The sequence below is a fragment of the Alligator sinensis genome, unplaced genomic scaffold, assembly GCF_000455745.1.
Source record: "Alligator sinensis unplaced genomic scaffold, ASM45574v1 scaffold368_1, whole genome shotgun sequence".
Taxonomy (NCBI): domain Eukaryota; kingdom Metazoa; phylum Chordata; order Crocodylia; family Alligatoridae; genus Alligator; species Alligator sinensis.
Window position 1 is genome coordinate 2788241 of NW_005842025.1, and position 15252 is coordinate 2803492.

The window sequence follows — 15252 nt, forward strand, 5'->3', positions numbered from 1 at the left end:
GGATGGTTTGGCTAGGTATGATCTTACCCCAGGCAGGCAGTTTGATTAGATAACCTCTCAAGAACCCTTCCAGCCCTACTTCTCCATGATTCTATGTTTAGTGTTCAAATCCATAAGTCAGATCCTACAAAATCAAGAAACTGGTATATAAATCATGAGATGTTTAAAATAAGCTGGTGGCTCTGTTCATTTGCTCTTTGTGTTGGGTTCTTCAGAAGCCACATTTTTTAAGCTTTGCAACCACAAAAGACATTTATTTGTTTAAATGAAATATGAGATTCTCTTGTATCTGTGAGATTTGACAAGAGGCTGCATGGGAGTAGAAATCCCAATTTTGGGTTGGTGGTCCTTTTGAGGTAAGTGAGAGACTATAAGACTGGAAGCCTGTAGCCTTCATAGAAGAGGAGGGTATGCAGAAGTGTAGATGGGCTGAGTCCAGGGACACTAGATTTATAAAAGCAGGACTGGGTTTCTAGGAAAGGAAACAGGTATCAGACTGTGGACAACAGTTTGCCAAGGGTCAGTTTGAGAGGGAACAGACAAGTGTATTTCTGATTGCTAGGTTCATAAAAGTGGGAATCAAAAAGCAGTTCAACACATTCTTCTCCAAGCACATTTTGTACTTTGAAAAGATAGGTGAGCAGTTTTGGACACAAATGTTGATAGCACAAACCTCTACTGCTGTTACGCTCCCAATTTCAAAGGTTCAGGAGGCAAGAGGTAACTGAAGGTAGAAACAGCTGTAAATTGCATCTTCCCTTCTGACTCTGGCCCCTTAACGTCTTGAAATATTTCCCTTCAAGCTGAAGTGGGATACCCCTGCATTACTATGCTCAGGTAACAGTCCTGCATACTTTTAGAGTGAAAGCCTGCATAAGCCCAAGGAGAGAGAGCTCCCATACCACAAGCCTTGATAGACACTGGGCAGTATTAGAACCCAACTCTACATGGCGCCCAACAACTAGGGAGATGATGATCCAATCACTCATAGGTCCTGTTACTCATTAGCCAGAGCAAGCAGGGAGCAAACACTACTTGCACACATTGCTTGCAAAAGCTTTATTCAGAATGGAGACAGCTTTGGGTAAAGGTCCCAAAAACCCAGCAAACCGGGGACCTGCGACGAACAATAGTTCTTTCCACATTTTATACACCTTGATTCATGCTCATTAACATTCATTCCACCTCTGTCCCTCTTTTTGTTCCACCCATTTCTCCTCCTTTCTTAAGCTCTGCCTCGGTTTCCTGTTTGTTTCATTAACATGGAATTGCCTATGCATTTTATTCATTTACATGTCTTTTTGCTATGAGTGCATGTCCAAGACCTTGACTTTACTTCTTCTGTCAATGGGTAGACTTTGACCAAAACCTGGAAGCTTCTGGAGGCTTCTTCACCAATCACAATTCACCTTTTCGCATATGTTCATCTCAGATTCTGTTACCAATTATGTGTTGTTTTCATATTCCAATCTGTTTTTCTGTCCCATTTTGTACCATCTTCCACATTTCTAAAGCTTCACCTCATTCACAGACTCACACAGACTCACTTGCTGCTTTTTATCAGAAAATGGTTGACACAGTTAAGATGGTTACTTAGCATAAGCAAATGGTTGGCTTAGATATCATTCTGCCTTGCGGTCAGCAGCTTTTGCTAGCCACAGGTTAAAGCCTTCATTCAGCTGCAAATCCAGTGCTCCTCAAGATCCAAATATTGTCACCCTTATGGGCAGTTTAGGCTGTAAATGGCTCAGTTGGAATGATTCTCTTCCTAGGACTCTATGGCATGTCCAGACAGACAAGCGCAGCCGTGCAGTATGTGGCAATACAGACGTGTCGGCAGTGCCACATACCACACGTTCAGTTGTTCTCCAAGCTAAAAGGGAGCAGAACAGAGGGTTTTTTGACCCCTGGATATGCCAAAAAACCCCACAGAGAATAAAAACAGAGCAACACACATGGGGGCAGCACGTGCCACCGGAGCTGGGCCACCCAGAGCTGCACTGCAGCTTCCAGCCAGGCTCCGCATGGCAGAATTGTTGCTACTGCATCCCCAGGAGGCTCCCAGGACTGGCCCCAGCCTCCCCTACTGCCCCTGGGGTAACTTGCATGGCCCATTCCTTGGGCACCGTGGCAAGGTGCGCCGCCGCTGGTTGTCCTCATGGAACCAAATGTCCACACTATGTGTGGGCATGGCCTAGGAGGGTAAAAAAATAACTAATTTGAGCATCAGATTCCTTTTCAGGTAAAGAAGAGATTTTTTTCACACTAAGATAGCTAATTATTATTAACTCTGTACACACCTCTTATGTTACACCCTCCCATTGACCCCATATAACCTGCAGGTTGGAACCGGAGTTATGGTGGGGTGGGAGGGTGGCAATTTGGAGGGTGACATCAGGAAGCTTCAAGGAAGCTCCACAAGCTTGGGGAGTTACACAACAACTCTGAGCCCACAATACACCACGCAGCTGTATTGCAGCAGGCAATACAGTATAGTGCACTTAAATAAAGATCCAAGCTGCTGCAATCCAAATGAAGTCCCTTCATTAATGCAGAGCTCTGGGCATGACATAACCCACAAAGGCCTTCCTGAAATTTGGAGCTGCATCAAGCTCAAATCCCATTCAGGCTTCCACTCGCTTGTATTACATCAGCATCAGAACTGAACCTGGGGCTTCCAGATCTAAAAGCTCTCAAAAGACAAAATTGTTAAGTCTTGACCTCTAAGAACCTTATACACCTACATGGCCAGCTACTAGAAGGAAACTGAGCCATAAAGTGAAAGCATGGGTAGGACGGGCAGGTGTAATATGCAAATGCTGACCACTTCGTGTTGGCAAATGGCATGATGTAGCTGCAACAATTTGGGCCCTTTAAACTAATTCCATAGCCAATGGGAAATTTTTGAGTAGATAACCTATGTGACCTAAGGAAGCCAATGGGGCTGAAGTGGGAAGCAGGACCCGTGCCATTAAAATGATAAAACCTGGCAAATCAGGGATAAACATTCCTTGGAATGAAAACCAGATCAGGAGACTTCCTGACAGGGGCAAAAGACAGAAGTCAAGGCAGCCAAGGGCAGAAGGGGAATACATCACCCATAAAAGAGCAAGCAAAAATGAGAACCGTAGCCCTCTGCCCTACTTGCCAAGAGCTGAGGACCCCAGAGACTCTGGACGCCAGGCCAGCTGCAGGGAGACGCTCCCCGAGGCCCGTGTAAGACTTATAAAGGTCTGTTAGGTCTCAACTCAGGGAAAGTTCCTGTCGTTTCTTTGTCTTATGCTTAAACTGGTGAGCGGCGGCTCTTCCAGAAACGCAGCAGGAAAGTGTCAGCTCCTGCTCCAAACGGGCCCTCCTCGACCCCGCTGCTGAAGCGTCTCGTCGTGCAGCTCCCGCGGCCTGCAGCAGCCTGTGCCCTTGCCTAACCGGGAAGAGCTGCTGATGCCCCGACAGGCAGCGCAGGCCCTGCGTTAGCTCTGATCAGGGGCGAGTCCTTCGGAGCAGCCCCGGGGGAGCAGAGCGCGCGCTCCCCGGCGCCGAGCTGACAGCGGAGTGGGTCTGTGGGACTAACACTTGCTGCGGGGCCTGAAAGCGCCCTGCCCCGCTCCGCCCTTACGTCATCCAGAGCAGCCCCAAGGCCGCGCCCCCCAAGGCTGACTAAGTCTCTCGAGCTCGATTAACTTCTGCCCCGGAAGAGAAAGTCTTGACTTGTTTTGAGAGAAAGCGTTTCCGGCAGGCGATTGGTCGGCCCTGCGCGGGAGGAAGCGGGGAAGGCGCAGTTGCGCGCCACGAGGAAGCTGCCTTCTAGGCCAGGAGAGCGTGGGGAGGCTGTGGCGACCCTGATGCTGCGCTCGCTCTACCCGCTGCTCTGCCTGTACGCGCTGTGTGTGCCGGGGCGGCCCCCGCAGGGCGCGGGCAGAGGGGAGGTAGTTGCTGGTGCCGCTGCCCACGAAGTTGACGCCGCCTTGTACAGGTGAGCGGGGCTCGGGGGGGCTGTCTGCGCGCGCTCGGCCCCGGTGGCCGCAGGTGTTGGGTGCCGTGCCGGGCCCGGCCTGGGAGCGGGGGGGAATCGCGGGCCCCGCCCTGAGCGCTCTGTGCCGCTGTGCGCAGGGAGCGGGTCCGAGCCATGTTCTATCACGCCTACGACAACTACCTGGCGCACGCCTTCCCCTACGACGAGCTCCGGCCGCTGACTTGCGACGGGCAGGACACGTGGGGCAGGTAGGGCTCAGCGTTTCGTGGGGAGGGCCTGGCATCTGGAGCAGGGCCGCCAGCACTTGGGCCGCTGCTGGGCAATGCCTGCTGCACTGTTCTGCTGGTGGCAGTGCAAACCAGGTGCTGCCCCCTGCCCAGCTGCCTGGCTGTGGCACTGAGGGCCGCACATTCGCTTTGTTGTGCATTTTCAGGCACTAACTGCATTGCTGGAAGTGCATAGCTGGTCAGCTCCATGATCCCTTCTACAGTGAGAATGGCTTGGCACATGTGGCCTGTCTACACTTACGGGGTGATTCACCAGCCAGTTGTATAATATTTGTAATGTAGTGGGGTTTTGAGACTATTCAAGCAGATTGAAGCTCTAAGCCCTCACGATGGACATTGCTTCTCCCGTTCCTTTGTGTTGGGAGTTCACAGTCCAGTGTGTGAGAGGCTGACTTGTACCTGTCTCACCACCACATGGTTTTCCTTTCTGGCATCTTCTCACTCTGCCTCCTGTTCCATTCCAGTTTCTCTCTCACGCTGATTGATGCCTTGGACACACTACTTGTAAGTACCCCTCCACAGCCTTCCTTTGGTCACTTCCATCTGCCTGATGCCCTATGGTTTCTGTGCCTTTCAGACATCCTTCACTTAAAGACCTGTATTCTCCTCTATCCCTCACATCTACTCTTCACCCACTTGTGACTGTGAAAACAGTTTAATACATTGTTCTACTGTGTTCTAATGCTTTTGGGCTTTGCTAGTTGCCATATGGGCCTGGGAGGGAATTCCTCTCACTGCCCTGCTGCTGCATGCATCAGGGTTTTTTAAGCCTTCCTCTGAGGCATTGGGTGTTGGCTGCAGCCAAGGCTGAGGACTTTGTCTGGGGTGTGTCAGTGCTTCAGCTGGGACTTAAAGCCAAAGGTTCCAAGCTAGGAGAGGGAGGGGTTCTTGCCCCTCCACTCAGCGTTAGATCGATCACCATATTTGGACTCAGGAAGGAATTTTTACCTGTGGTCAGATTGCTGGGGACTGGAAGTGGGGGGAGGGGTTGCCTTCCTCTGTAGCAGGGAGAGTGGCTGTGTTCCTTGGATCTCTCGAGTGTAGTTTCAACAACCTTTGCAGGACAGCAGGACAGTGGCTGCCATGGTTCCCCTGCTTCACGTGTGGCAGGTTAGGGTGTTGTCGTGTCTTGTATTGTCAGGGTTGACTGCAGTTTTGCTAGAAGATTAGATAATGGATTTGTGTGGGATGTTTTGGATAGGGCTGATCCTGTCTCAGGCAGGGGGTTGGACTAGATGACCTCTGGAGGTCCCTTCCATCCTTACTTCTCTGTGATGGAAGGTGATTATGCATTGACTTCAGTTTGGCAGGTCTGGAGCTCCCAAACTCTGATACCTTCTAATCGGGGCATAAGGACTCAAAATGGAGGGTTAAAAGCTTTAGGATGATACAAAAACTTGCCGATCTTCATTTTCTTCGACCTCTAGCGCTTCTTTGCTAAGAGCAAATGAGAGGATTTGAATAGCATTCAATTCTAGACTGCTTTGTGGGGAAGGGGTTCTAACTTAACACCTGTTATTCTATGGGCTCTAAGCCTCATTTTTAGTCATCCTGATTTATTTCCAGATTTTGGGAAACGTCTCAGAGTTCCAGAGGGTCGTCGACGTGTTGCAAGAGGGGGTGGATTTTGATATTGATGTAAATGCATCTGTCTTTGAAACCAATATCCGAGGTGAGTTGGGTGATGCAGTTTGGGCTTAACTTGCAAGTCCTTTGGCTTCAGCAGTCTGTGAATCCATTGCACATAACATAATGCAGAACAGTTAGAATGGGATTCCTAACTTAAATTAACCAGACAAACCGCAGTACACCCTCCTCCCTTCCTGTTGGGTCACTGCTTGAGTGGTTATAAGTAAAAACATTGTCATTCTGACTAAAAGCTTTGTGTGAGGTTTGATGCTGAAACCATGAAATGGCACAAATCAAATTTGTTTTGGCTTTCAAATCATGTTGCTTTTGTCCCCTGAGGCTGAAATTATTCTAAAATTGCCAGGAACTAGTCTGTTTCTTGATTTAAAGAGATAAAACAAAACCAGAGGCATAACAAAGCAGCTGGGCGCCCTGGGTAGCAGAATGTATCAGGAGCCAACAACAGCTTTCATTTGCCACTGCAGTGCCATCACAATTGTGTGGCTGTAGTGGCAGCTGTGACGCTACTGCCTTAGTCATCCTGCTCTCCCTTATGTTACCAAACAAAAGTCGTGTACCATTTCAGGTGCACATGACTTCATAATGATATCAGTAGTTCTCCAGTTGCCCATAGAGCAATTTTTAATGGTTTAAAATGGGTGTTTTCAACCTTTTTAACTAGTGTACCCCTTCTGGTGGTAGAGGGAGGGTTCGTACGTGGCAGCCACCGCCACCATGCTGCGCTGCTGCACCCAGCTTTTTCCATGGCCAGTTGCATGTGCGGCTCCACAAGATGCTGACAGCCCTCGTGGGCAGCCAATTGCACACCACCTGTTTGCAGCCTGCACAGCTACATGTGTGACTGGATATGGGAAAGTGACACGGGGCAGTGGGTGGCAGCAGCAGCCACTGCATGCAAGCCCCCAAACCCGCCACCCTCCAGCCAGCCCTTGCTCAGCACTGCTGCCCTTGTTGTCTCTCCCCACCCCCCAACACCCCAGCCCTGCACCTGGGAGGTGGCAGCGCAGGCTGGTGGGTGGTGGGGTGGGGTGGTGAGTGGCAGCAGCAGCTGCTACAAGCCAGCAACCCCTACCCCACATACGTCCACAGTGGGGCACTGATTCCCTTGCCCCCGCCCCCCACCCCAATCCTGGGAGCGGGCACAGAAACACCCTCCCACTCCTGCCATTCAGAATCTTTGCGTCTCGCTGCCCTCATGGCTCTGCAGGCAGGGGTAGCTACGACACATCGCCATTGGCTATTGGCTGATACCAGCGGCCAATCGGGCAGAGATGTGGGGTTTCTGGAAATGTTTTAATTGGAAAATTTTCCAATGCCCTAAATAGAACGTGATCTGATTTTAGCATGTCTATTTGACTTTTTTATTTATTGAACAAAACTAAAAACGTACCCCCATGTTAATTTTATAGCCACAAGTATTTGAACTGAAATATTTGATTAGGAAAAAAGTTAAATACAGCACACTTAATGTGGCTTAAATGTTATATTCACACAAATTCAAAGCTTTATGTGGAAAGATATTATTTTTATTGGAATACTTGTAAAAATGTAAAGACAATACACAATAACATGTACTGCCCTTACATTGTTTGTTTAAACTTAAGAAAAAAACCAAAGGCACTGAAAACTGTTAACACACTAATTTTAGCACACCCAAAGAACTGTGCATGATATGCCGTGGTTGTCCACTCATCTACTTCAACAGAATTTAACTCTCTTCCACTGAGGTCATTGCAGCACCTCCAGTTTCACGGTCACCATCTGTAGAATCACTTGCACTACTTATTAGTTCCATTTCAAAATCAGACTGAGGCAAATCGGATTCAGAACTACTTGAACCACATTCTCTTTAGCTAAAGGGTGGTTTTACCAATGAGTCTATGGGCAAGGGCAGCTTAACATCACACTGCATCTTCTTCACTAATTGTGCTTCTGACTGATTCTCCAGAAGCAAGAGATTTTGAGAAATAGAAACAAGCTTGACGGTGCGTTCATTTGTTAGTCTATTCCTCATTTTTGTCTTGATTGAGCTGAAAGCCTTCCAGTTCCGTTCGCAAGAAGCTGCTGCTGGTGGAATGCTTGGGATGCTTACAGCAATCCTGGACAACAGTCGGGTGTTATGGTATCCCTTCCATCATGTGAGAGGAGACATTCTCTGCTGCCTGCCAAATGATGGTTTTGCTCCAAAGTTTTTCTTTTGCACGGTACTCGGCAATATCTGTCATCACGGCTGTTTCGTCGATGTTGGGGATTGTAATTGTATCGAGAGCAGTAGATCATTCATCTTCTGATAAATGTTGTCCCCTGTCTTGAGGATCCAAAAGGTTTGCTGCCAGATGAACTGGATGTTAGCAAAACTCAGATCTCTTAGTAAACATTTGTTTTACTACTTCTTCTTTGGAAAGAGGTGAAGAAGGCAAAAGCTCAATTAGATTTTCATTCAGTTGTCTGAATATCTCTGGAATACTTGAAAGGCTTAGTGTATCTCCTTCAAGTTTCTTGATAGCCACTGAAACTGGTAGTAGCAAATTGGACGCTCCTTGAACTTGAACCCAGAACATATCGTTGTCAAGAATCTGCTTCTGAATGTTCACGGGAATAATCTGGGATACCGTGTCATCTATTGAAGCACACTGCAAACAGTTCGTCATGCACAGCAAACTATGTGAACACTTTGAAGCCAAGCCCCATCTAGTTTCTCCTGGCCAGAGAAGTACACTTTTCTTCCCCTGCTTCTCTTTCTGTAACTTCTTCAAAGTCTGATTAGCAACATGATGATTGTTGAATACCTTCACAATCACTTTGCAGTTTGCCAATATTGTTTTCACTGTATTCACATTTACTGTGTCCTTTGCCAGAAGATTCATCCCATGGGCAAGACAGCCATACACTATTAAATGAGGATAATTTGCCTTTAATATTTGCCAGGGAGCTTTCATGTTACTTGCAGTATCAGTTACAAGGGCTTGTACCCTGGAGGGGCCTGCACTTTCAATCTCTTCACTCAGTAATTTGGCTATGTATTCACCTGTATGACAAGAAGATTTGGTAGCACTTACGTTCAGGAATACTGGTTCAGGTGTTACTAACATAATGTTTAATAAAGGATTTCCTTGTATATCAGTCCATCCATCTGACATCAGAGTCAATGATTCTGCCTGACCGATCCTTTGCATAACCACTGTTTGAACTCTGTCATACTCTCTATCTAAGAAAGAATGTGATAAGCAGTAACGTGATGGTAACTTATATGATGGGCAAATTAGTTTGTAATGTTCCTTCCAGTATAGGTTTTCAGTTATGGAAAGAGGTGCACCGCTTGCAAATATAGCTCGAGCTAATGTCTCATCTGCTTTTTCTTGATCTTCTTTTGACATTTTGTCCACAAAGCTTGATAAAAAGCTTGACTGTCTTCAACAGCTACTCATGGTGGATCGCATATCTGGGGACAGTGATCTTGAAAGCGAGGGTTCTGCTTCTTCTTCCCCCAGACCTGGCAGCTAAGCATTTCCATTTTCCATTTTTTGGAAATCTGCTATTTCACTTGAGCTACCAGGTTCCTACAAGAAAAGGGGGAAAAGATTTTTATTTTAACCTATTCTAGTCTGGCCTCATCCATCAGAAGGAGAAGTGGCAAGGAGCTTGCTTTCTCCCTCCCTGCCAGAAAGAACACTGCTGCTCAACTTGCTGCTCAGCTGCCCTGGGACTGCGGAGCTAAAGAGAAGTATAGTCTGGCCTCTGCCATTGGCCAGAGGACTAGGCTCGCTCTGCTGGGTTGAAATAGTTAGCTATTTATCTACTACGTAGTTTAAAAATATATATATTGTTAAGCCTAAGCCACTTAGGGTGCTTAGTGCAAGCAGAAAAGCAGGATACAAATATTTTAAATAAATAAATAAATAGAAGTCCAGAGTTGCATTAACAACTTTTAAAATTAAAATGTTTTACAACAACATAGATGCTAGTCTACACTGTGCATTGTTTAACGTGTTTATTTGTTTACTTACATAGGATTCCTGAAATAGACTTTTCTCAGATGATGCTGTTCCACCACTTTGTTGTATTATATGGCTTGTACTCTTTGAGGACCGTTTCTACATGTTATTAAATGTTTCTTCATTCTTGTTGCAGTGTTAGCAAACTCCTGCCCGCAATATTTACATCTACCAACTTCCTTCCTTCAGTGGCTTGAACTTCACTATAATGATGCCACACGCTAGGTTTTTTTCTGATTAGACATTATTTTGACTACTTGAAACCAAAAGCACTTAAAAACTAACAGATCTTACGCAAACGCTTCCAACTTCCCCAACTCGGCAAAAGAAATGAGACACTGCTCTGTGCGTTTGCTGAACTGAAAGTGAAACAAAAAATAATCATAGTTTTAGTTTTGGTTTTGCTTTCACTTGCCGTCTGAGATGAAATAAGAATTTTAGCTTTGGTTTTGATTTGACCTGCATAGCCAATTAGGTGACTTCATAACTTGATTTTATGACTTCAAAACACATTACTTCATAAAATTCATTAATGTTGAGAAATGGAAAATTTCCCACGAAAAATAAAGCACTGGAAAATTTTCCACCCTGCATCTCTGCAATCAGGAGTGTGCACTGAGGAGGGGGGCAGGGGGACACTACGGTGTGCTGCCTGGAGCCCGCAAGGGCCGACTGTGCATGTGTAGGCAGCAGCAGTTTGCGTGTGTGTAGGCAGAAGCAAAGTGTGTGTGTGTGTGTAGGAAGGGGCAGTGTGTGTGTTGTGTGTGTGTGTGTGTGTGTGTGTGTATAGGAAGAAGCGGGGGGTGTGTGTGTGTGGAGACAAGGGGAGATTAAGTGCATCTCTGTAGGCAGGGGCAGTGTGTGTAGGCAGGGGCAAAGTGTATGTGTATGTGTGCATAGACAGGGCCAGAGTGTGGGTGTATGTGTGTGTCTATAGGCAGGTGCACTATGTATATGTGTGTAGTTGGGGGCAGAGTGTATGTTTTTGTGTGTGTAGAAAGGGGTCGTTTGTGTATGTAGGCAGGGGCACTGTGTGTGTGTGTGTGTGTGTGTGTGTGTGTGTGTAGGCAGGGGCACAGTGTGCTTGTATAAACATGGGCAGATTGTGTGTGTACCCAGGGGCAGTGTGTGTGTGTAGGCAGGGGGAGATTAAGCGCATTTCCGTAGGCAGGGGCAGTGTGTGTAGGCAGGGGCAAAGTGTGTGTGTATGTGTGTAGACAGGGCCAGAGTGTGCGTGTGTGTGTATGTGTGTGTCTGTAGGCAGGCACACTGTGTATATGCATGTAGTTAGGGGCAGAGTGTATGTTTTTGTGACCCAGGGGCAGTGTGTGTGTGTAGGCAGGGGGAGATTAAGCGCATTTCCGTAGGCAGGGGCAGTGTGTGTAGGCAGGGGCAAAGTGTGTGTGTATGTGTGTAGACAGGGCCAGAGTGTGCGTGTGTGTGTATGTGTGTGTCTGTAGGCAGGCACACTGTGTATATGCATGTAGTTAGGGGCAGAGTGTATGTTTTTGTGTGTGTAGAAAGGGGTAGTTTGTGTATATAGGCAGGGGCACAGTGTGCTTGTATAAACATGGGCAGATTGTGTGTGTGTGTGGTGTAGGCAGGGGGAGATTAAGTGCATCTCTGTAGACAGGGGCAATGCATGTGTAGGGAGCGGCAGAGTGTGTTTATATAAACATGAGCAGATCGTGTGTGTAGCTAGGGGCAGTGTGTGTGTAGGTAGGTGCAGTGTGTGTGTGCATATAGTTAGGGACAGTGTGTTTTTGTGTGTGTAGGAAGGGGTAGTGTGTGTGTGTGAGAGAAGGGGTAGTTTGTGTGTGTGTATGTAGGTGGGGCAGAGTTTGTGTTTTTGTGTGTGTAGGCAGGGGTAGTTTAGCTCTGTGCACGTGTAGTTGGGACAGAGAAAGTGTGTGTGTAGGCGGGGCAGAGTGGGTGGGTGTAGGCAGGGGTAGAGTGTGTTTGTGTACTTATAGCCAGGGCGCTGTGTGTGTGTGTGTGTGTGTGTGTAGGCAGGGGCAATGTGGGTGTGTGTAGACAGGTGCAGAGTTTGTATTTTTGTGTGTGTAGGCAGGGGTAGTTTGGCTTTGTGAATGTGTAGTTGGGGCAGTGTGTGTGTGTGCACACGCGTGTAGACGGGCAGTGTGTGTGTGTAGGCGGGGCCGAGTGGGTGGGTGTAGTCAGGGTCAGAGTGTTTGTGTACTTATTGCCAGGGCTGTGTGTGTGTGTGTGTGTGTAGGCAGGACCACTATGTGTGTGCGTAAGCAGGGGCGTAGGTAGGGGCAGAGTTTGTGTTTTTGTGTGTGTAGGCAGGGGTAGTTTGGCTTTGTGCATATGTATTTGGGGCAGAGAGTGTGTCTGTTAGGCGGGGCAGAGTGGGTGGGTGTAGGCAGGGTCAGAGTGCGTTTGTGTACTTATAGCCAGGGCTCTGTGTGTGTGTGTGTGTGTGTGTGTGTGTGTGTGTGTGCATGCATGCATGAGTGTGGGTGTGTAGGCAGGGGCAGAGTGGGTGGGTTGGTGTGTAGGCAGGGGCACGGTGGGTGGGTGTAGACAGTAGCAGAGTGTGTGTGTGTAGGCAGGGGCAGAGTATGTGTCTGTGTGTACGAAGGGGTAATTTGTGTGTGTGTGTGTGTGTGTGCGTGTGTATACTCGGGGCCGGAGTGTGTGTGTGTGGGGGGCTAGGGGCAGAGTATATGTGTAGGCAGAAACAGAGTGTGTGTGTGTGTGTGTGTGTGTGTGTGTAAGCAGGGACAGTGTGTTTGTGTGTGTGTAAGCAGGGGTAGACTGTGTTTGTGTGTGTGTAGGCAGGGGCAGTGTGTGTGTGTGTGTGTGTGTGTGTGTGTGTAGGCAGGGCCAGAGTGTGTGTGTTTGTGCAGGCAGGGCTAGATGTGTGTGGGTGTGCGTGTGCAGGCGGGGACTCTGGGTGGGTGGGTGTAGGCAGAGCTAGAATGTGTGTGTTTGCGCAGACAGGGACAGTTGTGTGTAGGCGGGGGCAGAGTGTGTGTGTGTGCAGGTGGGGCAGTATATGTTTGTGTGTAGGCGGAGGTAGTGTGTATGTGTGTGTGTGTGTTCATAGGGCGAGTCCCAGACACGCACTACCATACACATGCACCCATACCTCCCCTTGCACATGCAGACCCCCTCACATGTTCCAGCCACCCTTCTCCCACACACAATCCCTCACAAACCTATACCCCTCCCACCCCCCCCACAATATACAAGTATAAGACTTCATTTTAAGCTGTTGTGCAATCACATCTATGTACATTATACAAACACATATAAACCAGGACAAAAATATTTTTTGAAATCAAATTAATGAATGTTTTAGATGTTCGCTTTTTAGAATATAATTTGGTATTTTTCTGGTTCTGAGGTGGCTAAACCCCTTGCTGAAAGGAGTACTTCCCAGGGCAAGGGGGAGCAGAGGGGGGACTTCTGGTGGCAAAGGTCAGGGGTTAGGGGGTGGGGCTACCCATGCCCTTGACAGCTTGCCAAAACTCAGTAAGTGGCCCTCTGTCCAATATAATTGCCTCCTCCCCTTTCTAGATGCTGGAAACAAGGCGCCTCTTTTCTCTTTTCTACCCACACACCCCTTGTTACACAACATAATATTTCTGATTTAGGGATTTTCTTCGGCAAAATTGTGAAATGGTTCTTCCTTCCTCTGCATCCTAATAAGCTCCTTACTCTGTGGTCTTCCAGTGGTAGGCGGCCTCCTTTCTGCTCACTTGCTGTCTAAGAAGGCTGGTACTGAAGTGGAACCAGGGTGGCCATGCTCAGGTCCTCTCTTGAGAATGGCAGAGGAAGCAGCTCGCAAACTTTTACCTGGTGAGAAATTTCTCCATGTTTTTGACCTGCTAGCCATGCTTTGTTGCTGAATTAACATATTTTCCCAAATCCAAGCTGACTTTTACTTTGAATTCAAGATGACTTCCCAATTATTAATTCTACACATGAAAAAATATAAATTTGTTAACATTTTCTATGCATAGAATTTAATTAGTGGATGGTCATCTTAAATTAATCTTCCTAACTGCTGTGGTAAGGAAACCAGTGGCAGGGAATGAGGAGCAACACCTTGTTCTCTCTGTGCCTATGCCCTACCATCTGTTCTTCCATGCCTGTGCTTCATTTTGCCCCCTGTCCCCCTCCCTCCCTTGCCCCCAACCTCTTTTACCTTCTCTGCAGCTCTGCTGATCAGGGCAGTCAGCAGCAGCAGTGGCAGCTGGAGGGATCAGAACTGGAGCAGAAGGTGATGGGGCAGCTGAGGAGAGGGAAGGGGGTGGAGGGACAGGCTGGGGGGTCAGGGGGCAGGCATCAGGTTCTTCCCCGCCCCCATCTGCAGTCTCCCTTGCACTCTGTCCCAGGGACGCCAGGGTTAGAAGGGTACCCCGGGGCCGGACCAGGGGGGAAGTAACCACCTACTTACCCCACACAGAGGCCGGAGCGAGTAGGGACACGCGCGCGGGGAGACCGCCAGCGTGGTTCGTAAGCTGCGCTTATATCCAGCTGGGGCCGGGAGACGCCACCCGGCAGAGATAAAAGGCGGCCCTGGAAGCGGGGCCAGGAGGGAGGCGGGGGAACCCCGAGAGCGGGACCCGTGCCAGCAAGGCACATGCATCCAGCCCGACGGGGTCAGCCGAGGCAGCGGCGCTAACTGCACCCGCTGCCAGGAGAGCAGCGGTGATAGCAGCACCAGCAGCGGCAGAGAGAGCCGCCGCATTAAAGGAGCTGGGAGAGAGAGCTGCGGCTACAGCAGTGAGAACTGCGCTCTTAAAGGTGCCGCGGATAAAAAGGAAGAGGACGTCGGCAACCCGATGGGAGGAGGAACTGGCTACAGTCGTAGCAGGAGTGCGGGTGGCGGGACCGGTGAGGTAACCGACCGCGGATCCCGCGAGAGAAGTGACAGATGGGCCGGCGGGGAGCTGGCAGCAGACTTGGCGAAGAAAAGAACGCCAGAAACAAGACTCCCAGAGAGAGGGAGGCATGAGCCCAGGGAGGAGGCAACTGAAGCCTCCTGACAGGCTGGTAGCCAGGGGGAGCTCATCGGTCGGGGCTTAGGCACCCGGGTTAGAGCCTGGGTTAGGTGTGATATAGGAGTTGGAGTTTTAGTTTTAGTACGGGCTTCCTTTGGGGCTAGCTCGTGGTTGTAGTGTTGCGGAGGCCTCGGGCCCATACGGGCTAGGGGCAGCCGAGAAACCAGGAGGGGTGAGACCCCTAGACAGATTCCAGCCTGGGTAGTTTGGATTCCTGGAGTAAGGACCACCGAGTGATTCAGGACCGAAAACGCGGCGGGGCCGCCGGAGGAAGGCCACTAGAAGACCAGCAGCAGCAGGGGGGGGGTGGC

At 48.8% G+C, this 15252-nt stretch overlaps 1 protein-coding gene across 1 annotated transcript in view; it reads left to right on the forward strand.

Moving 5' to 3' along the window:
- The first annotated feature begins 3695 nt into the window (after window positions 1-3695).
- Window positions 3696-15252, forward strand: part of LOC102378524 (ER degradation-enhancing alpha-mannosidase-like protein 2) — a 20704-nt gene continuing 9147 nt past the window's right edge. The window contains 5 exon segments of the mRNA XM_025202437.1: window positions 3696-3973; window positions 4111-4221; window positions 4725-4764; window positions 5827-5932; window positions 13608-13733. Of these exon segments, the coding sequence (XP_025058222.1) occupies window positions 3843-3973; window positions 4111-4221; window positions 4725-4764; window positions 5827-5932; window positions 13608-13733 (514 nt within the window). The 5' untranslated portion in view covers window positions 3696-3842.